Source organism: Mauremys reevesii, linkage group 2, assembly GCF_016161935.1.
Source record: "Mauremys reevesii isolate NIE-2019 linkage group 2, ASM1616193v1, whole genome shotgun sequence".
NCBI lineage: Eukaryota > Metazoa > Chordata > Testudines > Geoemydidae > Mauremys > Mauremys reevesii.
The window spans coordinates 21,562,910-21,586,750 of NC_052624.1; the positions used below are offsets into that span (position 1 = coordinate 21,562,910).

Consider the following 23,841-nt stretch of genomic DNA (forward strand, 5'->3'; position numbering starts at 1 on the left):
TGGGGTTCTTGTCAGTGCCAGAAGTCTGGGGAAAACAGCATTGGTGAAATCATTGTCATTTACCACTCCATGGCACTGTACAAGGAGGTACTACAGTATCTGGAGGTGCCAATGGTACTGGGCGCTGAACTCCAGTGACTGGCAAATCCTAACAAGTGACTATCAGTACTGGGCATGAAGATTATTGAATCACCAGCAAACCCAGTACTGAGAAGCTCGCAGATCACATGCCTCAGGTGTTGCTTGCCCCAGGATAGACTCCTTCTGCTGTTGAGCCAATGAAGACTGCACCATTGAACTAGATGGTGCAGCCACAAAGGTCGGTCTCAACAGGGCCAATACCAGGGTAAGAGTCAATGAAGGCACTACGTGTGCCAAGAAGTGCCCCTCAACTGAGTGCACTCTATTTGCTTTTCCTGCATTCTTCCTGGATTTTGGTGCCAGGGACTTCAATCTCCTGCTTCTTCAGTGCCAGAGAAGGAGATCAGTGTTGAGACTCTGCCAAAACAGGAGTAATACTGCTAACTGAAGCAGATGTGCTTGCTACACACCCCAAATTGGGAGGCTCTCAGGGTGGACAAAGGGCTGCCTCTATCAGAAGGTGTTTTAGTCTGACCTCCTTGTCTTTTTTTAGTTCTGGGCTTGAAGGCTGTGCAGATTTAGCACCTGTCTCTGACATGAGTTTCTCCTAGGTACCTCAGGCACCTGAAGTGCGGGTCGCTAACTGGCATAGGCTTTGTGCAAGCATCTCAGGACTTGAAGCCAATGGATGCCCCGGCACCAGTACCCAAAAGACAGGAACTGCAGAGTAAAAAAACATATAGCAGAAATCTAATATTAAAAACTATCCTACTACTCAAACTACAACTATTAACGAGTACCAACTATATACAACGCTAAGAATAAGGGAAAACTTGCAATAGCAAGGGAAAACACTCCAATAGCCATCACCGGCAGTAAGAAGGAACTGAGAGAGGTCACAGGCAGCTCTGCCCTTTATACCATCACACAGCATGAGAAGGCAGAGGGCGCATGTGGCTGCCCGGATGGGTACTGCTGAGGAAAAATCTCCAACAACGGTGCACACATACTTAAGTGGAATGGACATGTGCTATCACATGAAGAAGAATGAGATTTTAAATCCTTGACCAAATTCTTGTGCTCTGGAACATTCTTATTAAATATGGATTAAAAATCCTTTTCATAGTAGTCTCCCACTAGCAGTCATCAACATCTTTGTAGGTATAAATACTGTTTACCACTTAGCTTTTTTATATCATTTTTTCCATACAAACATGAATGAATATATTCCTTTACAAAAAGTATCCCATTTAATAGATGGTGCAACAGAGATTGAGAGGAAGGATGATTCAGTGGTTAGCACATTAGCCTCAGACTTTGGAGACCCAGGTTCAAATCCCTTCTCTTCCACGGACTTCCTCTAGGAAAGTGGGCAAGTCTGTCACATTTCCTCATAGGGGTATTGTGAGGATAAATACATTAAAAATGGTGAGGCACTCAGGTACTGTAGTAATTGGGGCCACATACCTCATATGTGTATTCCTGCACAGTTGTTGTGCTTGACAGTATGTTGCTGCTACATTTAAACAAAGGAATGCAGTTTAAAAAAAATAAAAGCTATAAAATAATTAAAATAGGGTATGACATAATAGAGTACCCATCATTCAAGCAGCTACAGCACTGGACTGAGATGTATTAGATCTGGGTTTTGCAATACTTCCCTACCTCACAAGGTCATTATGAGGATAAATTAATGTGAGGTGCACAGATGTTTTGGTGACGAGTGCCACAGAAAATCCAACAAATAAAGCATGAAATTTCCATGAACCCAATCCTCCCTCTCAGCTATACAGGGCACACAACTCCATAGCCAGATAAAGGGTTATAGAATCGTAGAAATATAGGTCTAGAAGGGACCTCAAAAGGCAATCTAGTCCATCCATGCTAAGGCAGGACCAAGCATACCTAGACCATCCACAACAGGTGCATATCTTACTTGTTCTTACAGTCTCTAGTGATGGGGATTCCTCAACCTCCCTTGCAAACCTGTTGCAGAGCTTAACTACCCTTATAGTTAGAAAGCTTTTCCCAATATCTAACCTAGATCTCCCTTGATACAGATTAAGCACATTACTACTCGTCATCCCTTCAGGGGACATGGAAAACAATTGTTCAGAGTCCTCTTTATAACAGACCCTAACATATTTCCTCCTGTGGGAATTCTGCACTACTGCGCATGCCCAGAATTTATGTGCCAAGCAAAAAAATTTTTCGCAGAAAGTAATTTCTGCTGGAAAGTTGCTGCCGTTATGTTTTTTTGCTCATCAGGGCCGCTGTAGAGCTAGAACAGAGCAGCCGCTCTTGGGCCAGCCCCAACCGCCAACAAGGAACAGAAGACAGCGCTCTGCTGGTGGGGTCTGGTCAAGAGACAGGGGATATGGGGGGGGGACGGACAGTGTAAGGCACATGGGGCTGCTGGGGGGTCCCATTCTTAAAGGCTATTGGGGAGGACAGACTGGGACAGGCGCAGGGCCACATGGGAACAGGGAGAAGCGGGTGCAGCACCACATGGGGATGGGAGCTGGCTGAGTGGGGGTGCAGGGCCACATGGGGGAAGGGCAGTAGCTGAGTGGGTGCACAGGGCCACATGGGGAGTGGCGTTGGGATGGGAGGGGGGGTGCAGGGACACATGGGGACAGGGGCATATATGCCTAAATGAATGGGAGAGGCTAGGGATCAGCCAGTATCTGCATGAGGGAGGCTCCCTAACAATCCCTCCCCATCCACCTTCCATATTTCTCCCACCCACACCCTACAACCCTCCAAGTTCACACCCAGGCTCCTTCCCAGCAACTCCTTCCCTGTCCTTCAGCTCCTCCGTTACCCCGGACTCCTCTAAGCCTTTGCAGTGGTTCTGAGTGGTGTGGGAAATATGGTTCTATATTGTAGTTTAAATGAATTATTACTCAGAGTTCTATATTATGCCTAGTAAGGAATCTATTTGTCAAAAAACATTTCCTGAATCTTTTTCATTGTCTGCATTGTTACAGACATACTTATTGACAGGTATTTTGAAATAAATTACCAAAATAATTGAAACTGGTGTGATTATATTGTACTATTTTGACAAAAAAATATGCAGAATTTTAAAATATTGTGCATAGAAGTTTTATTTTTTTGGAGCAGAATTCCCCCAGGAGTAACATATTTTAAGACTTATTAGGTCCTCCTTCTCTGAGTATTTTTTCCCTCAAAGGTCAGATTGTCAAAATCTTTTATCATTTTTGTTGCTCTCCTCTGGACTTTCTCCAATTTGTCCATATCTTTCCTAAAGTGAGGCACCCAGAATTGTACACAGTACTCCAGCTGATGCCTCACCAGTGCTGAGTAAAGAGGGATAATTAACTCCTGTGGTAATAAATTACACTCCTGTTAATAAGCCCTCAGAATATTAGTCTTTTTCACAATTGTATCACATTGTTGACTCATATTCAATTTGTGTTCCACTATACCCCCCAAGATAATTTGCAGCAGGATTACTGCCTAGTCAGTTATTTCCCATTTTGTAGTTATGCATTTGATTTCTCCTTCTCAAGTGTATGGTTGATGTACACACTGTTTGGAAGTTGACGTAGGCGCCAAACTTGAAATACTGCTATGGCACTGACTAGTGAGATGCAATTACTGTACCTAAACCATAAAAATCATATAAATAAAGCATTTAAAAAAACAGTTGTAAAAAATGGATACTACTGTCAATTCCATTTGAAGTAATTAAAGAAACCTCTAACCTGGATGATTAGCTGAGAAACTTCAACGTGCTGCTCTAGAACATTTTCCTCCTGTTCATTCATTAGAATAAAAGGTAGAACATGACTTTCTATCCAAGCACCTGTCTCCTTCAAACGTGAAAGATAAACTTTTCCTTCAGAAGAAAACTGTGCAAGAAAACAAACAATAATAAAAGCAGATCCTGATAATTGTTTTTTTCCCACCACGAATACCTCCTTAAAAAACAATACCTTCTGCTGAAGATGAATACTTAATCTGCAGTAGAGGGTGAAGGCTCTTATGACAGTTGCTTGATTGAAGCTATGAGACCCTGCACCAGTTGCTTTCATAATCGAGCCAAGAATATCCTGCAATATTATAACTTACCGTTATATTTAAAAACAAAATATATTTTCAGGAAGTCCTGCTCTGCACTTTGCTTTTGCTTAAAGACTGAAATTCAAAATAAAATATATTTGAGTGCCCAACTTTACACTTCAAAGGGGCTTGATTTAAAAAAAAAAAATGCTCTGCACCTATCTTCTAGAAGTCAGGCTCCTTTAAGATGTCTCAAATTGGACAAGTTTGAGGCACCTACCAAAAAAACAAGATTTTCAAAAATGTCTGGGACTAAGTCTTGTAGTCCTATAATTTATTTCTATTCATGATCTAAACTGCTAGTTGTTCACAAAGTTCAGAGGTATGCAAGTTTTAAATTATAATAGTTACGTTTGATACAGATAAATTGGTACAGCTAACCCAGCCCACAAATAGTCCACACAATCATTACATTTTGATGGCCAGTCTTTTTGTAAGGTTGGAAGGAAGGCTAATTAGAGTAACTATATTTTGAGTTTCTGGTAGTATTATCTTCTATTGCTACCCTTAGCTATACATCTTCAAGGGGATTACTGCCTTGTGCTTTGACACAACGCCTGGAATTAGATTATCAGTCAGAGCTGTTAAAGCATCAAATTATGCAGAAGACAGTTTGGTCAAGTTCAGGCAGTACACTTTCAGAAAGGAAGAGACTATTAAACACTATGGATAGTTTTTCAATCACTTTTTTCATTAAAGTATTTCATCAGTTCATAAGATCATCATGAGCATAATGGCAGAAGATCCAAAGGAAGGAGGAGTGGTGGATCTTACTGAGATTTTTGAAGAAAAATGTAAGATCTAAATTTCAGTACTGGTACTGAGACACATTAAATAGTCCTTTACATTCAATATTCTGCAAATATTACCTTTGCAGCTCCAAGTACTTTCAAAAGCTGGTTCAATTTCTTTTTGGGGACAGATAGCAGGCAATCCCGATTCATGGAATGAGTCAATAAATATTCTAGATAATCAAGTGCTAATTCTGGTTTTGACTGGTATGTTACTTGGATACGTACTCGCCGCTCAGATGCTATATTGCTCTAAGTGTGGAGGAGAGAAGAAGCCCATTAATCAATGAGATATAAAAGATACTACAATAAACTTTATAGTAATTACTTATCCTCCAGATTAAAGGACTAATAGAATCAGATTATATAATGCAACATAGCAGTAGAATTCAGTGTTTTCTTTGCAAACCTTTCTTGGTGTCATCTCATCAGACATCCAATCACAGATTAACTCCATAATGTGTCCCACTTGTCCCCAGCGACACAAGCAGTCTATCAGGGTAGAGTATTTATTTTCATCAGCTCCCTTCTCAAGATTCCTCAATTTAGAGATCACACCACAGCTGAAAATAATTTCAGATATAGCAGCTGTTTTTATTCATTAGCACAGCAATGACTCAGACATAAAATGAACTGATATGATACCTGAAATATTAACAAAACAGTTTATAGGCCTATTGGCCCCTACAGATTTTACTAACATCAATTTTCCTGAATGGATAAATTTGCCTGAATTGATATGTTATTCATTGAGGGTATTTTAATGTATACCAAATAAAAAAATAAAATTAAAGTTGAACCACAGAGACAACCCTGCCACCCCCCGCTCAACTTTGACATTAAGGAAATAGTACCTGAATGTAGGAATAGCAGAAGCTGGCATGAAAGATGCCAGAATAACTAATGGAATCATGCAACGATCATCCTAGGATTAAAAAAAAAAAAAAATTATAAAAAAGACTGAACCCAGCTGACTAATATAGACAAGAATCTAAGCACCTTTTTTCGAGGATTGGATTCTGTCACTGCAGAATTTTCATACCCATTAGCAAACCACCAGAAACAGCACTGAAAAGAAATGTATAACTGTACTTAGAGTAGATTGTCAGATTCATATACTTGGGAGTCCATATGTTCTTGGGGGCCATATACATATTCTGCTAGTAGAAGCAAACATTTACTTTAAGTTAATATGAAGATGCATGGCCATGACTCCATCCAATTCCTTTCCACTTAAATAATGTATTAGAAATGGAGTACAAAGAAATGGGTATACACAGGGTGAGGAGTGTGGCTTTATAGTGGCAATTTATTCATACTAGATAACCTTTGTTTGCTAACCATTTTACCAGAGATCCCTAATGTTGGAAGATTAACTATCAGTCATCCCTCAAAGAAGTGGGTCTGAGAACTAGTTAAACTGTGCGATTACTTTCGAAAAATCAGGCGTAGGACCTGGATTCAAAGCCAATGATAATGTTGCCTAAATGAAGAGATTAAACATCGAGTAGCAGCCTGCAATATCCTTGTTTAGATAGGTTTGTGCAGTACACCTAGCACAACAGGGCCCTCATTGGAGTCCCTACGTGTCACTGAAATACACCTCTACCCTGATATAACGCGGTCCTCGGGAGACAAAACAAAAAAGCTCACCACATTATAGGTGAGACTGTGTTATATCAAACTTGCCTTGCTCCTCTCCGTTCCTCGTTCCCTGACCGGCCCCTCCAGAGACCCCCGTCCCTAATCACCCTCAGGACCCTCCCCCCAACCCCCCTGTCCCCTGACTGCACCCTATCCACCCCTCTCCCCCAGGTATGCTTGAGCCCCCCATGCTTCAAATTGGAGATTTTAGGTAGCTGTGTCCATTCAGCCTGCACATGTGCCCTCTTCATCTCGTGCCCTGCACCAGGGTTATATAGTGCTGTGCAGGAAAAATACCCTCAGTTCTTTCTCTACTGCAGAGCTCATTGGAAAGAACTCTGAAGCAGAGGAGGAAGGCAGGCAGTGGAACACCCATAGGGACACATCTAGAAGAACCACAATTACTGCACAGGGTGAGTAACTTTTTTTTCTTCGAGTAGTGTCCCTATAGGTGACCCCTAAGGGAGGGTTGGGGCTTCAAAGTCGAGTCTAGAATTGAGGATGAGATAGTGAAGCCAAATATGGCATCGGACACTGAGTTGTGCGAAACTGCATAATGTTCAGCTAATGTATGAGCACATGTCCAAGTCGTGGCTACAAATTTCTGCAACCGGAACGTTTTTGAGGAAGGCTATGGAAGTGGAGAGCGATCTCGTGGAGTTTATACTCTAGAAGGAGGTTGAAGATCATGAGACTGATAGCAGTAGGTAACGCACCTTGATATCCGTATAGAGAGTCTTTTTTTGCACACTGAGGAGTCCTTAGATCTGTCCACAATGGAGAGAAATAGTATGGGAAATTTCCTGAAGGGTTTAGTCCTATCTAGATAGGAGGCTTGTGCAGGCACTCCTGACATTAAGTATTTGTCTCAGTGTGGTTTCAAAAATATATTTTTGGTAGGAACCTGGGGTGCAGTTGTAGTGTGACGTCTTTAAATAAGACTGTAAAGGGGGGGGATATGCCATTAGAACCCCCCCCCCACTCTTCAAGCAAAAGTAATGGCTACTAGAAATGCAGTTTTCAGAGAGAGGTGTAGAAGGGAGCAGGTGGCCATGGTTTGAAAGGAAGTCTTCCTAGACACCGACATCAGATCTCAACTTGGTCGTCAGGTGTGTGGCATCAGATTTCTAAGAAGAGGTTACCCAGACCTTTGAGAAACCTTGTGGGATGAGAAAAAACAGAATACCCCTTTATCTTATGATGGAAGGCTGTGAGGTGCACTTTTACGGTGCTTAGAGATAATCCTGACCTTTTTAGTTCTAAAATGTAATCTAGCAGAGATAATGGAAAAGATGTAGGAGGAAAGTGTCTTGAGTCACACCAGAGAGTTTGAATCTCTTCCACTTTTGGATGTGTATGTCATGAGTAGTTGTTTCCTGCTATGTAACAGCACCACCTTTACGTCCTTAGAGCACGTCATGTCTAAGCTCTTGAATCATGCTTTGGGCCAGAGAACCTGTAGACTGAGGTGATGAACCTGGCTGACATCTTAAGAGAAGAAATGAGGAACAGGCTGGAGAGTAATTGGTTGGCAAAAAGCAAGCTGAGTAAGGTAGGGGAACCACATTTGTCTCAGCCACATGGGAATCTACAAGTATAACCCTGTTTTTTTCCTCTGTCCTGAGCAGGATTGTGGATATTACAGGAATCAGTGGAGATGCATAGAAGAAGACTTCTGTTCCATTGGAAGCGGAAGGCATCTCAGAGTGGTGACCCAGACCGGCCCTGGAGCTGAACTGGGAGCATTTGTTGTTTTTGACTGTGGCAAATAAGTCTGCCTTGGGGACGCCCCCATGTAGAAATATGCAGTGGAGAATGGTAGTGTCTATTTCCCATTCGTGATTTGGGAGATGCGTCTTCTTAGATTGTCTGCTGTGATGTTTTGTATACCTGGAAAGTAAACTACTCAGATGTTGATGGTGGTGACGCATACACCAATTCAAATGTTTCACTGCTTTGGCACAGATGGGCTCCTCATCTCAATAGATGCGTCCATTGTAAATACCAACACTGGGGGTGGTTGAGTGAAGGGAACCCCAGTGTAGATATTATGAGGGTCTTTCCATCAGTCAAGAAATGTTTTGACTATTGAGGGCATCGAAAGAAGTTTGTTTAAGCGGTGCTTGCTTGGTAAGTAGGCAATTCTGAGCCACTCCTGAAGGCAGCACATATGAAGTCTTGTGTGATTTATTACAAAAGTGCCTGCCACCACGTGACCCAATAGCTAGAGATAGTTTCTGGCTGATGTTTGAAGGCTGACCTGGACTGTCAAGACTAAACTGACTGACATGTTGAACCTGTGTGAGGGGAGGAATGCTTTGGCTGCTACTGCCTCAAAGTAAGCTCCTATGAACTCCAGATGCTGTATTAGAATTAATGTGGACTTTGACAGTCCCAGTCAGAGGAATAGGTCCATGGCCTTTTGTGTGGCCAAACCCTTGTTGAAGAAGCATGCTTTCAGCAGACAATCATGCAAGTATGGGAAAAATCAGAATTCCTGGTTTGTGAAGATGTTCAGCTACCACAGAAAGGACCTCTGAGAACACTCTGGGCATGGATGACAAGATGAATGGGTGTACCTTGTATTGAAAGTGATCCTGATTCAGAGTGAATCATAGAAACCTTCTGTGGGATGGGTGGATTGCAATATGGAAGCAAACATCCTGTAGGTTGAGGGCCAAGAACCAGTCCACTTGGTCCAGAGATGGAATTATTCCTGGAAGAGTTACTATTCTGAACATTTACAAATCAGCTGAATGATCTTAGTTCTAGAATAGGCCTCCAAATGCTGTTGTTTTCCGGTACCACAAAGTACTTGGAGAAGTCCCCTCCCTCTGTGTTGTGTGGGAACTGATTCTAAAGTACCCAAGTTTGGGAGAGAGTCTGTTTCCTGTCATAAAAGGTGCATGAGAAGGGTCCCTGAAGAGAGACAGGAGGGGAGGTGATAAGGGAGGTAAAGTGGATAGAATATCCTGTAGAAATGATCTCCAACTCACTTGTCCATAGTTATGTATTCCCAGTCTTGATGAAAAGGACCAAGGTGGTCGCCAAAGTGAGGGAGACATGCAGATTGTTGCAGCAGGTAAGGATGGAGGTAGTAAATCGAGCCCTTGGACGACCCCTCAAAACTGATGTTTAGATGTAGAGGGCTGTGAGGCAGCTGGTCTCCTTTTCTGCAAATGCTGCCTCTTGCGCTCGGGTTCATAATGTCTTGGGGGAAAGTGGGGCGTGGACTGAGTAGGCTGGGATCTCAGCTGTCTGGGATTTACTGAATCTTCTTTTTTGTGCAGGCGTGTAAATTCCCAGCGAGCATAAGGTGGCTCTAGAATTTTTTCACACATGGAGGGATTCATCAGTTTTCTCAGTGAACAACTTTCATCCCTCAAATGGAAGGTTCTCAACTGTAGACTGGACTTCCTTTGGAAAGCTGGATACCTGAAGCCAGGAAGCCCTCCTCACAACCACTGCCATGGAGTTAGAATGAGTAGCCGTGTCAGCAGTGTCTAAAGAGGATTGTCCTTGCAAGGAGTTGGCCCTTGGCAATGATCACCTGAAAATGCTCTCTAGTCTGTTGAAAAATGGTCAATCAAGGCATTCAGTTTGGAGTAGGATTGTCAATTAAATCACAGTTAACTCACGTGATTAACAAAAAAGTAATCACGATTAATTGCAGTTTTAATTGCACTGTTAAACAATACCAATTGAAATTACATATTTTTCAATGTTTTTCTTCATTTCCAAATATATGGATTTCAATTACAAATTTCAATTACAACACAGAATACAAAGTGTACAGTTTTCACTTTATATTTTTATTACTAATATTTGCACTGTAAAAATGAATAAATAGTATTTTTCAATTCACCTCATGCAAGTACTGTAGTGCAATCTCTTTACAAACGTAAAGTTTTTTGTTACATAACTGCACTCAAAAACAAAACAATGTAAAACTTTAGCACCTACAAGTCCATTCAGTCCTATTTCTTGTTCAGCCAATCGCTGAGAGAAACAAGTTTGTTTACATTTATGGGAGATAATGCTGCCTGCTTCTTATTTACAAAGCGATCTGAAAGTGAGAACACGAGTTCGAATAGCACTTTTGTAGCCCACAGTGCTAGATATGCTAAACATTCATATGCCCCTTCATGCTTCAGCCACCATTCTAAAAGGACATGCTTCCATGCTGATGACACTCATTAAAAAATTAATGCGTTAATTAAATTTGTGACTGAATTCTTTGGAGTAGAATTGTATGTCTCCTGCTCTGTTTTACCCACATTCTGCCATATATTTCATTTTATGGCACTCTCAGATGATGACCCAGCGCATGTTCGTTTAAAGAACACTTTCACTGCAGATTTGACAAAACGCAAAGAAGGTACCAATGTGAGTTCTAAAGATAGCTACTGCACTTGACTCAAGGTTTAAGAGCCTGAATTCTTAGAGTTTTTAGGCTTGCTGGAAATGATAGTACCTGAGGAACCTGCAGCCTTATGAGTATAGAGTGAGAGATGGGTGCCAAGGTGGTCAACCTGATTGGGGATCATCTCTTTGTGGTAGATTCTCTATCCAAGCAACTTGAGGTGCCCGCGTTCTGGAAGCTTTTTGAGAGGAATCCAGGAATTTTCTCTTGGAAGTTGCCGGGGAGTGTTGTGCCAAGGAAGTTGATGGAGACAGCTTCATCAAGGACCACTGGACAGTGGAGAACCTGCGGCTGGCATCGGAAGCTGGTTGGAGCAAACTCTCCATCATAAGCAGGCTCAGTTTTAGTTCAGTTTTCTGGCCCTTGACCTTAATTTCAGGCAGAAATTGTACTTCTGAGGGACATGTGACTCCGGTTATGTCTGACACTGACCAGGATAGCCTCTTGGCAGGAAAGGTAACATTTAAACCCAGAGGAGCTGGGCACACCCTTTCCATGTTCCACTTCCCCAGATGGAAGAAACAAGAAAAAACAACTATGGATGGGGAACAGTTCACTATTCTAATAAGAATTTTTTTTAAACTCAAAAAAGAAAAAGGAGTACACAAACTAACAGAAACTCCATGAACTAACACTATCTTGAACGAGAGAAAAAAAATACGAGCAAAGTAATCTCAATTCAGATGCTGCCGAGGCTCCATCTTGGGCCAAGGCATCTGAGAAGGAACTGAGAGGGCGGTTCACCTGCGCAATGCTATATAGCACTGGTGCATGGCACAAGATGAGAAGAGCTTATGAGCAGGCCAAACGGGCACTGCTACCTAAAATCTCTGATGTGAGGTACAGAGGGCAAAAATGTTCCAAGAGTGGGGTGCCCTTAGGGACACTACTCAGAGAAGAAAGGATGATTCTTCCACTAAGGAAGCTTTCATATGGTTTTCACAGCCCTTGAGAGCTCTCAGAGCAAAATCTACACAAATAAGAGAAACCTTCGTTGGATGATCCTTCCCAAAGCATCACAGGCAGCACATGTACTATTAGTAACAAACAGAGCTTGGCATCCATTATGAGGAATACTGCAGGACTAGGTGAAGAGATCAACTGGACCAACGCTATGAAAATTAATGGAATTAACTGAGCCAAACATGTCAAAGCCTAACAAGTGCATCAAGAGAATGCTCACCACAAGGCAGAATTAAGATAGCAAAAACAAGTGCAAGGAAGGGAAGACAACTCTGGTGTTTCTAAATTGTCTGCTCAAGTAATGAAAGAGGAACTGGGGTAGTGATTATTCAGAATGGTGGAGGGAAACTCCTCATATGACTTAACACTGAATATTTTGTTCTGCAGGGGAGCCTCAAGAGCCATTGCTTTTCGCTACTTCCTACCATGGTGCCAAGAGACCAAGAGCACATGCACTCCCACCAATAGAGATCTAGGATGATAATCAAAGGAGAACAAATAGGTATATATTTGTTTCTGTTTCAATACTTAAAATTATAAGGGCTCATCTGCCAGATTCTGTGAAATTATAAAGCACTCTCTCTTGTTTAGGAAATTCCAAGGACCTCACTCCAGTCACTTTTTAGTTCATGGCATCATACAGACACCATATGAAAACACAACTGTGGAAAGACAGACAAGGGACATGCTCACATATGCCAGGCAAGCACTAGAATTGAAAATAATAATAATAAAAAAAAACAGGTTTCTAGGAAGTCATTCATCTGTATTTTAAATTTGCCACAATTTTTTACCTATGATATTAAAGTTTACCTTAAAAACTTTAAAATATTCTGGTAGTACAGAGGCAAACTTTCTGATTGTGTAACCTTTGGCTTCTTCATTGTGATCAAGGGCTTTGTGAATACTTCTCCAGAGAATCACAGTAATCTCCAGTAAACTTGCCATGGAAGCCACATCGTTTATTGACAACACATTATTTAATATCTGAAATGCAAACGTTTGGGAATTAAAATAGCTAACACTGTATAATATGAATGCAGGTTAAAATTATGTGTCAAAAATTGAAAATCTTTTTCTGAACTCTTCAGTTAACAAAGGAGCTATGTTTACTGTAGGGGGATGTTAATGCCACAATTCAGACTTAATCTGTGCATAAATACAGTAATTTTGATAGATCCATATTTGAATAAATACAATGGCAAAATCATTTCTACTATTGTATACTTACACAAGTGCTATTTTAAAAAGTTGTTAGTGCTCAGCATAAAGTGAAAGCTTTATTTTACTTACACTTATATTCTCCTTTTCACTTTCTTCATCATCATCTTGATTTTCTTTTATTGCTCTCTGGATGCAGGCATTCAAGCAGCGCCGAATAGTGAGCATGAATTTAGCTAAATTTTAAAAGTAGATAATTTAGACAACCATTCCACTTAAGAACCCTTTATCAGCAACAGATATTACAGGTAATTATAAACATTATTTGGGGAAGTGGGAGATAAGAAGTAGACACAGCTAGTATCTAAGATACCAATCCCATTAAAAGTAAATTTAATATATTTAAATATGAAACACTTGTAGTTTAAGTAATTATCACCCTTTCTGATCCAATAATTGCAAACAAAACAAAATAAAAAATACACAGTCCCTTCATGTGGTATTTTTCTCCAGAATTTATTTGGAATGGCTATTACTTCAATGGACCAGTCTCAAAACATGAGGGCTCTCTGTGACACGGAGGCTCCTTGGCAAAGGGTCCCCTGTTATTTGCAAACTCTCACCTCAGAGCTAAGACACTCACTGCACCAAACTCTGTCTTACAGGAGATTTATCCATAATGAGTAACATATAAGGTATCTACAGAAAACTCCTGGTCAAGACTCAATCATTGTGAGATGTATGTATGTATGGATAATATTTAAAGAATCATGTATTTATATTGAAAGTATGCTTTATGGACTTGGAGTAAAAATTGAGCCTGGTCTAGACTAGAAGATTAGGTTCTTCAGTTACGGTGGTTAGGGTGTGAAAAATCCACACCAGAGTGTCATTGTTAAACCAACCTAACCCCTCAGTGCAGACTGCACTAGGTCAATGGAAAAATTCTTCTATTGACCTACCTGCTTTCTCTTGGGGAAATAGATAACCTAGGATTATGGGTACCATTTTAAATGTAGATGTATCTTAAGTCATCCAGGTAGTGTGTCTTGGTGAAGATCCATTCAAGCAAGAGGCAGCTGTCACTCAGACAGCGAGGTAATGAAAGGCTCTATTATCTACCCTTGCAAATAAGAACAATGGAAAGCCATCAAAGACAACAGCAAACAATATAAACCACTTGGTGGTGACAAGGAACATTATAGCAGGCAGAAGATCACCCTGGTTATGAATACAGAGAAAAGACTGTTTCAACATCACCAAGTGTAAGGAAAAGTTCTGTATCCATTGAAGAAATCCTTTAAGGAGCAGGGGACTTTCATGAATGTTTGGATCCTGATTCTTGTGAAACCAGCCAGCTCTCCACAGGGCTGAACTTTCTGGGGGTAGGAAGCCTACTTTATTATATAGGAAAGGGAACTATTGACAAGAGTAGGTCTCGGTTCACATTTTATTATTTTGTTTTGTGTTGTTCCCATCACTTTCTATCACTTTTCGTTAAATCTTTATTCTTTCTTAAACAAATCTACTTTTGTTTTATTGTAAGTGCTTACAAGTGCTGTGTGGTTTACAGGAACAATGGTTTAAGATAAAACTGGTAATCTCAGGTACACTGCACCTTTGGAGGCTGATGATCTGGAATTTCTGTGAATAACCAATGTCAGGGGCTTGATATCAAAAAGGAATAATTCCAAGGGACTCAGGGTGCACCTATTGTTAACCTGCAATGTGAAGTTATGCTGGCATAGTCCAGAGAAGAGCGGTCGAGTGGCTGAAAGTCTGGTTGGTGTCAGGGAGAGGACATCCAGCTACCACAAGGAAGACTCCCTCTCTCCCTGGAGGAGGGGGTAAAAATAACTGGGTCTCATGTGGCCTGAGACATAAATCCACAATATTTATAGAACACATAATTAGGCTACTATCTTTGAAATCTCTCAGTGTCCACACAATCACCCTCATCTCTAGAATGCATGTGTAGGGATTGTTCTTTGGGTGACCAGATGTTTTGAGCATGGAATCGCTCTGTGCAGGTGGTGTTAGTTGCTACCGATGTGTAGCTCTGCTCTTGTTCAATGATAACAGTCGGCTGCGTGCGTGTTCCCTCTACGTGCTGTCCCGGCTCTGCGCAGATAGCTGACACAGCAAACCCCGAGAGAACCCCCAAAGACCACAGACTCTAGTAAGGTACGAAGGAACCCGAGCCAGGTTTATTGTCAAACGAAGCAAAGTAATAGTTTCCTATAGACTCTACAGGTCATACTACGAATATGTGTCCCCTGGCAATGGACACAGCTCAGTCAGTGGTGGGACTTTCCACTGCCCCCTAGGCTGGCCAAAGACGCACACTCCGGGACCTACTTTTATACAGTTACAGGACAGATTACTCATCCCTCCTGACGTACTGAGGTACAGCCTCTTGGCTCATTAGGGTGCAGTCTCCCCTTTGATCATGTTGTTCCAGACATACAGATCTATTCATCATGCTGTCCTGTCTTTAAGATGCACCTGTCTGTTCCTTGTTATGTCTCTGGAGTGTCCTTGTATCAGGCTGTCCAGGTGCCATCTTGGAACAAGTTCCTCTTATTAGCCCTTATGTGTGAACACACCTGCTTCTAACAACCCTCTTCTCGCCAATATCTGTGAGTAAGGCCTGCCTCTGGCTCACAGCCCAGCTTTTGCTTAGCAGTGCCTGGAAGTACTTTGGTTCAGGCTTTAGGCCTCAGACTAGGCCTCTGACACAAGAGTTTATGTTTCAGGGCCTCATCTTACTACAGCAGGTTCTTTATTTCTTTCTGACACTAGCAAGTTCTGGAAATAAAACCACTCTCCTGGTTTGCTTGCTGGCATGGATTCAATAGCATTCTTTGCTAGAAAGAAAAGCTTTCTGCAATGTATCTCCCTGATACTGCTGGTCGAAAAACATTTTCAATTACGGAAATTTGGAAAAAAATTTCAGAAGAGCCTTTTGTAGAGTCAGCCACTTGACAATACTGAAGGCCCCTAAGTATTGGAGACAAATTAAGTGTTAAACAAGTAATATAAAATTAACATTTCCAGGACTCTTGTAGTGTCCAATACTTTACCTATGTTGGTGGGAGCAGTATACTCATAAGCATACTGATAGAACTTTCTGGCTGCTGCTGGATTCATCTGGATTAGTGTAACACAGCGTTCACACCATAACTCCTCAGGTTGATTAACAGGCAAGAAAGAGTTGAATAGGAGATTTACTAAGCGTCGTGACACAGGACGTGAATCAACTTCAAGGCGACTCAGAAGATGCTCCATGGGACAAATTTTCCAGAACTTTTTTTTTTTGTTTGTTTAAAGTGAGAAGGGGAGGAAGTTAAAGGAACAATAGAAGAGGGGAAAGAGAAACAAGATATTACAATTTTTTTTTTTTGTTAAGAGTACTTTCTGCACCAAAACAGTGACTTTGAACAAAACTAAAAATGTATTGTTTAAAGTAAAATACTAAAATCCATAGCGCTATTTAGCACCAGTACTATAGCATTATTCAGGTGCAATATAGCCTATCAAGTGTATTAGTCAAATTCCAACTCACGCAATTACAATCCAGTGTACCTAAAATCCTTGATGCAGTTCAGTTTGATAAGGAAGAATTTCTTACCTGCAGTAGTAAGAAAGACTTTGAAAATATCACCGCAAAAACTATTATTCAGGATTCTTACTCATGTCTCACACTCCCAACTTCAGAGAGGGTAGAATTCTCTACCTATGAAAATTTTAGGTTCTGAGGCAGCTGTAAGGGTGACTAGTGCACAAGCTCCCTTCCAGATATACCCACCAAAGGTCAGCCCATGCCATCAGCTGCGACCACCTCAGTCCTGTCTCAATTACTGCATTACAGACATGGAATGCAGAAAGTAAATTCTTAGTTATGCCAATAGTAATGCTACTACTCTACAACTGTCATTTTTGTGGCAAGGTCTTGAATTAATTAGGTCTATGCTTTTAGATATGGGATTTCAAAAAAGTTTTGCAATTGTTATTAGGCACTGAAAAATATTCTTCCTTCTGGCTCTCTGATTACAGCAGTATTTCCCTTGGGGTTACAAAATACAGTATTACTGCATGCAGCTCAATAGATCAGCCTCTCCTAATAATCATTTTACTAAAAATGGCTTATTCAAACCATAATTTTCCAACATCCAAGACTTAACAAAAGTACACATTTCCTATTTCAAAAAAACAAACAAAACCCGGTTACTAACCTTTCATAACTGTTGTTCCTCGATGTTGCACATGTCCATTCCAGGTGTGTGTGCACCCTGTGCACAGTCATTAGAAATTTTTTCTTCAGTGGTGCCCATCAGGGCAGCTTAAGCACTTTCTTTTGCCATGCACCAGTGCCAGTATGAAGGGCCCACCCACTCCTGAGCTCCCTCAGTTCCTTCTTGCTGGACGGCCCTTAAGCAAAGGGCTAGGAGGGCGGGTCGTGGAATGGACATGTACAACACCTCTCTACGAACAACAGTTATGAAAGTTTTCAGAGGGGTAGCCCTGTTAGTCTGTTTCAGCAAAAACAATGAGGAGTCTTGTGGCACCTTAAAGGCTAACATTTATTAGAGCATAAGCTTTCGTGAAAGTCTAGAAGTAATTTTTTCTTTCAGTGATTGCACATGTATATTCCACTCGGTGACTCACAAGCCATAACGTACAATGAGTTCATGAACACATAGACTGGAGTACAATTTATCCAAATTTAGCATCATTTCTGGAGTACAGAGAACTGGCATAATAGGATGCAAAGGTATGAACTGAAAACTAGACTGCCACTCTACAAATGTCCTGGATTCCAACTTGAGCAAGGACCACTGTAGAGAGACTGCCTGTCATCATGGAATGTGCGGTCAGTCTGCTCCACAGGGAAATGCCTGCCAGATCATAACAAACATGAAGGCAGAAAGTTATCCAAAACATAATTCTTTGTCAAGAGACAGGATGACCCTTCATTCTGTCTGCTATGGCCACCAATAGCTGGGTTCACAAACAAAACGCTTTAGTCCTCCCTACATAGGATGCCAACACTCTTCTGACATTTAAGGTGTACAAATGTTGCTTCTCTATTGGCATGTGGTTTGGGGTAAAATGTAGGAAAGTAAATTGACTGGTTAATATGAAAATTAAATACCACTTTTGAGAGAAATCTTGGATGAGGGCACAAGTACACCTTATCCTTAAAAGAGTATTGTATAAGGTGGTTCGGATGTCAGAGCACACAATTTGGCTACCTTCCTGTCTGAAGCGATAGCTACCAGGAAAGCCACCTTTAGAGATAGGTGCAGTAAGGAACATGTTGTTAGAGGCTCAAACAGTGGCCCCATGAACTTTGACAAATATAAAGTTCAAGTTCTGGTGGGGATAGGTTCCCTTATTTGAGGGTACAACTTTTCCAGTCCCTTCACAAATCTGATTGTTATATCATTAGAAAATATAGAATGATTATCCACATAGGGATGGAAAACTGATATTGCTGCCAGAATCATTTGGTAGAAGATTTCTTTGATAGAAGAACCATTAACGACTGCTCTTTTAGGTGCAATAAATAGTCCAGAATATGCTGGATAGAGGATTGCATTGGCGAAACCCCAAACTGACAAGACCAGACAGAAAAAGGCCTCCATTTTGACATGTAAGCAGCTCTGGCAGCTCATTGCAGAAAAATTCCCAGGGAGGGAAAAGGACATGGAGAGCAAGCCTGCTTCAGTCTAGTGAAGAAGGAAGGTCCTAAGGGACAGTGCTGGAGAGTGAGACCACCCTGCATTCACCCTGCAGCGGTGGCTCTGCACGTCGTGCCCTGGCACATGAAGTCACAGCACTGCTCAGTTTTAGCCCAGTTGCCCCTCTGTTATGACAGAGGAGTGGCCAGGCCAAACCTGAGCAGCACTGTGACCCCGTCCACCAGGGTTTTTTTAGTTTCATGGTGTTTTATTTTGTGTTATTTCGCATTTGCGAAATATACAAGGCTCTAAATATGTGTCTCCAGGCTTTACTTACCACACACTATTCAAACCCTGCCCAGAAGGCAGAATTATTGATCTCCTCATAGACTTTTTCTATGGTACGCATTACAGTATTTCTTCACAAACATTAATATTCTATTTTCACACTATCCCTCTGAAAGGAGAGGGTAGGATAATCCACATTTTATAGATGGGGAAGTGAAGCAGAGAGAGATTAAGGTCAGAAGTACCCACTAATTTTCTGTGCCCAATTTGAGAAACTTAGGACTTGATTTTTTGAGAATATGTAGCATAATACAGCAATTATTATGTGCAAACATGACTTCAGTTGAAGTCAATGGGAGCTCTGAGTGTTTAGTTCTTCTGCAAGTCATACCCCAGGGTCTCAAGACAGGCACCCAGAAAATGAGGAACACAGTTATTAGTGGCCCTCTCTGAAAAATTTGGTTAAGTGACTTCCTACCATCATATATGGACTCTGTGGCAGAAGCCTGAATAGCACCCAATTCTCCAGCATTCATCAGCTGCCTCAACTGTGAGACCAACTTTCTCTTTCTGAAATGTCCTGCCTCATTCACTACACACCCTCCATCTTCTGCAACAAATGAGGCAGGAGTCCTACAGACAACAGCCTGTTTTACTACACAACTTGATTGATCCGGGGGGGGGGGGGAGGGAAGTTAACATGTAATTAAGGACCGATATAATGCACAGGCAGGCTTAATACTGGCATTTCCTAGTGTGCTTGACTTAATAATGTTCTTTTAATATTGCCTTTTTAAATAAGGCTAGGAAGTTGCACACAAAAAACCTAAACACACCCAAACAAATTCTATCATGTGCCAACATATTATTAACTACATATCAGACAGGCTCCCAATTCTCAGTTCCAGTGCCTGGATCTGGCACAGCCTGGAGCAACCAGGAACTGCAATTGCAGGGGAAGTCCTGCTCAATCAGCTGAAGTTCTGGGCTGCAGCACATTCTTAATAGGTAACTTTAATAATAGGCAGTTTTATGAGCCCCCATCCTTTCATGTATTTATACCTGCTCCAGTATTTTTTACTTCATATATCTGATGAAGTGGGATCTAGCCCACAAAAGCTTATACCCAAATAAATTTGTTCATCTCTAAGGTGCCAAAAGGACTCCTCGGTTTTTTTTTTTTTTGCTGATACAGACTAACACGACTACCACTGAAACCTTTAATAAAATGAATTATTCATACTCTAATAGCAATAAACATGTCAGCATGGACACTTGTACTACAGGATACTGGTGCATTTTTAGGATGGCTGAACCTCATACCTTTTGGTAAACCTAAAGTATGTGCCCGTGCATGACCACTGTGGATTTTCATATTGGAAACTAAAATAATACAGCCCCATTCCCAGAAATTACTACTCTTGGCCCAAGATACATGTTGACATGAAATCTGAAATTTGCCTTTTCAAATCTCAAAATCTTATTAAAATTTAAAATATGAAGAAAAACATTTTGATAGATGAGATTTGCTGCCTTTTCAAATCTCAAAATCTTATTAAAATTTAAAATATGAAGAAAAACATTTTGATAGATGAGATTTGCAAACAAGTCTAGAATCACGTCCTCTGAGACTAGTATTAGAGCAGAGTAGAGTAATGAGACATGCACAAACATCCAAGACACCAGTGCTAAAGCACTAATATTGTAATCAGTTTGTGTTAGATGCAGTATCAGCACAAGCATTAGTATCACAGTGATCTTTCTGCCACTCCATGCTAGCTTTACTGAAGAGAGAGCTATTAGGAAATCCTGCTTTGGCATCAGTATTTTAGTTAGACCCAGGCTTCACAAACTTTTTCAGAGTGGGGTCTATTTCAGAGGTGATACCTCCTCTATTTGGAACTCTGCAGCCTCACTGTAGCAAATATTGAACTGCTTTACCTTTTATTTAAAAAAGGATAACTTTATTTCATCTCCCCATCCCATCTCTTCCATTTCTCTCTCCCCTCCATGTTTCCTTACACATTATTCTCTGTGACTTGTTTCCCTTCTTCTCTGGTCTCATGGACATTCTTTCTCCAGTAGTGGCCCTGCCCCATAAGCAGCTTCTGTTTTTACTTCTCCTGCCAGTTCTGGTCCCAGAGGGCTGATTCCGTATCCTCTCTTTTTCTTAAGTAGCTACTGGCCCAATAGAAAAAGGCAAGAGCTGAAACTCTTCTTATTATTAAAAAAAGGAACTAAGAGGTACCAATCAAGAATACACTAAAGTTACTAAGAATCTAAGAGGAAAAGATTAACTTGTTATATGGAAAGTTTGATCCTCATTTGAGGTAACAAAAATTCTGATGCAGTAATCTCCTGATGTGGCAGTATTTCCCAGTGATGCCCCTGTTTCCATTGAAACCATCATGGAGTGGCAGGAAGATTACAAGATACTAGATTTAGTCTCATGGTACTTAACAAGAATCTAGACAACCATAACATTAATTTAATTTTCAATAATACAGCAGGAAATGCTTAAATATCCAAGATTTTACATCTCAAACCTCTAATGGGACATACATGAACAATAAAACAATTTCCTGCAAGTCTCTGCCAATTATTGGTTAAGTATCTGATTGACTGTGGTATTGATAAATATACATATTTCAGAATAAATTGCTTTGTTCTATTTACATCTCCTGTGTGCTGCCTACCAAGTCCTAATCATCCTACCTTAGCAGCCCTGACAGCCTTAATTTTCAGCAGCATATCAACAAATGCCACTCGCACTTTCTCAGAATTGTCATGGAGACTGTATTTTACTGTTGGCAGGAGCTGTTCCAATAATGGGTGGCTTAGTTTGTTGTCCAAAATTATAGGCAGACACTGCAACAGATATATAAAAATTATAAAAAAACCAAAACATAAAAACAGCAGACATACAAAAACTATACTAAAATTATTAAAATTACTAAACTTAAGGCTAAATATAGTGGCAGATGTTTCATTTACGTATTTTTTTCTATAATTATCTTTTAAAAGAAAGTATTAAAGAGCAACTCAAAATCTCTTATTAATTCTTTTCATTTCAGATGAAGTGGTTTTATATTGTAAGATCTTCTGACCTGAGGCAGTGTTTTTGTTCATCTCTTGTACTTGAGGAGTACATGTTTATGCCCAGGAAGTCAGTCTTTCTTTCTGACATTTGTTAGATGGAGTTGACCAATCAATCCTGAACAACTGTATACTGAACAACTATCTGGGGAACAGCCTTCTCCTACACACAGACAGTATATATGCATCCAACCATGGGAAGACTGACAGTGAGGTACAAAACACAACACTTAAATCCCGTCTTTTTTTTTTTTCCAGGTCTCTCTCTCTGGGTCACACATGATGCCTTGGAACCAAGCTGGAAACATTTTCTACACAATTGTGTGATTAAGTATAAATTTTTAGTTATTTACAGTTATCTGAACAAGAACATCTGGTCAAAATACCAAACCAAGAGCATGGAGAGGAGGTCTTTCCAACTTCAGATAGCCAGAGAGAGGAATTGAGGTGGTCAGGGATCACGTAGCTACTCAAACTCAGCTCTAAATGTTTGGTGCCACAAGGGGTTGCTTGTTCATTCCCAGAAGGCATTTTTCTAGAAGGTTTGCAAAACTTAAATACCAGGAAGTATATCTCAAGGGAAATTATGCAAAGACCAACTTGGAGAAAAATCAAAAGGTTTTATAAAAAGCACGCCTTCTACTGAAGTTGACCCTTAATAACCTCTGTCACATGCTTCAAGGAAAACCTAAAAATTTACTGTCAATACAAGTTTTTAAAGTCTGCATATTAAACTTACCTTAAAAACAGAACAACGAACATCAGCTGAAGTTACATCAAAAGCCAGATCTCCAATTAGTTTTTTTAAAAGCTCAGCAAGGATGGTTGCAGGAATCATGTCCCAGTATTTGGATGTTATTTTACTAACACCAAGTACCCCTGTAGAGCGGACCAATGGTTGAGGATCTTCTAAAAGACTCTATAAACAAAGAAGAAGAGGAAACAAATTTCATGTATGCATCGTCATGCTGTCTGTTGATATATAAAATAAGAAACAAAAATCATCGCTATTGCATTTAACCAAACCACACAAGATGTGAGAGTATGAAATATTTCCATATCTGGAATATTCTCCAAATGAGTGTTTATTGCTATTACACAATCTTTAGTTAGAAAACAAAAGTAAGAAAAATATCGGTGATGACTTTCAAAAACATCACCCTAAAGTTACGCTCTTAGAGTAGAATTTTTAAAAGTGAAAGTCAAAGAGACTTGTGCATGAAAGTCACTTAAACAATTGAAAATCTCACCCCTAAGGTTCATCTTTATGCACCTAATTGTCAAGTCTCACTGTTCGTGAGGGAATGACCTTAAAACCTGGAAATTCCAGGAATCTTCAGTGATCAAATATTTATTCTTGTGAATACAACAATAAGTTTTCCTGAACAGAATAAAACATTGCTTTAGGAATAAACTGGCCAGCCCTCATGTTTCTAATTCATTATTTTAATTCTTAACTCCCCCATACTTCTGTTTAGATACTCTATCATAGGAGCTGCAGATATCTAATATTAGGCATTCATTGTAGAACCACAACGTCAAGTAATCAAGTGTAGAGCCCTTCTCACTCATTGTATCCTGAGCAAATAGGACATGAATGTATGCAACCAGTGCCACCAGG

General features: G+C 40.5%; 1 protein-coding gene across 4 annotated transcripts in view; it reads right to left on the reverse strand.

Moving 5' to 3' along the window:
* The window catches only part of NCAPG2 (non-SMC condensin II complex subunit G2), a 145,590-nt gene that overhangs the window by 34,435 nt on the left and 87,314 nt on the right, over window positions 1–23,841 (reverse strand). For all 4 annotated transcript variants that reach the window (XR_005594363.1, XM_039525839.1, XM_039525840.1 and 1 more), the window contains 10 exons: window positions 22,960–23,139; window positions 21,840–21,992; window positions 16,236–16,458; window positions 13,285–13,388; window positions 12,805–12,978; window positions 5,816–5,886; window positions 5,371–5,524; window positions 5,040–5,213; window positions 4,044–4,160; window positions 3,813–3,959 (listed from right to left, as the gene is read on the reverse strand). Coding sequence is in view for 3 of the 4 variants with exons in the window: in XM_039525839.1 (XP_039381773.1) it covers window positions 3,813–3,959; window positions 4,044–4,160; window positions 5,040–5,213; window positions 5,371–5,524; window positions 5,816–5,886; window positions 12,805–12,978; window positions 13,285–13,388; window positions 16,236–16,458; window positions 21,840–21,992; window positions 22,960–23,139 (1,497 nt within the window). In the remaining variant the exon portion in view is untranslated. The remainder of the gene's footprint in view (window positions 1–3,812; window positions 3,960–4,043; window positions 4,161–5,039; window positions 5,214–5,370; window positions 5,525–5,815; window positions 5,887–12,804; window positions 12,979–13,284; window positions 13,389–16,235; window positions 16,459–21,839; window positions 21,993–22,959; window positions 23,140–23,841) is intronic.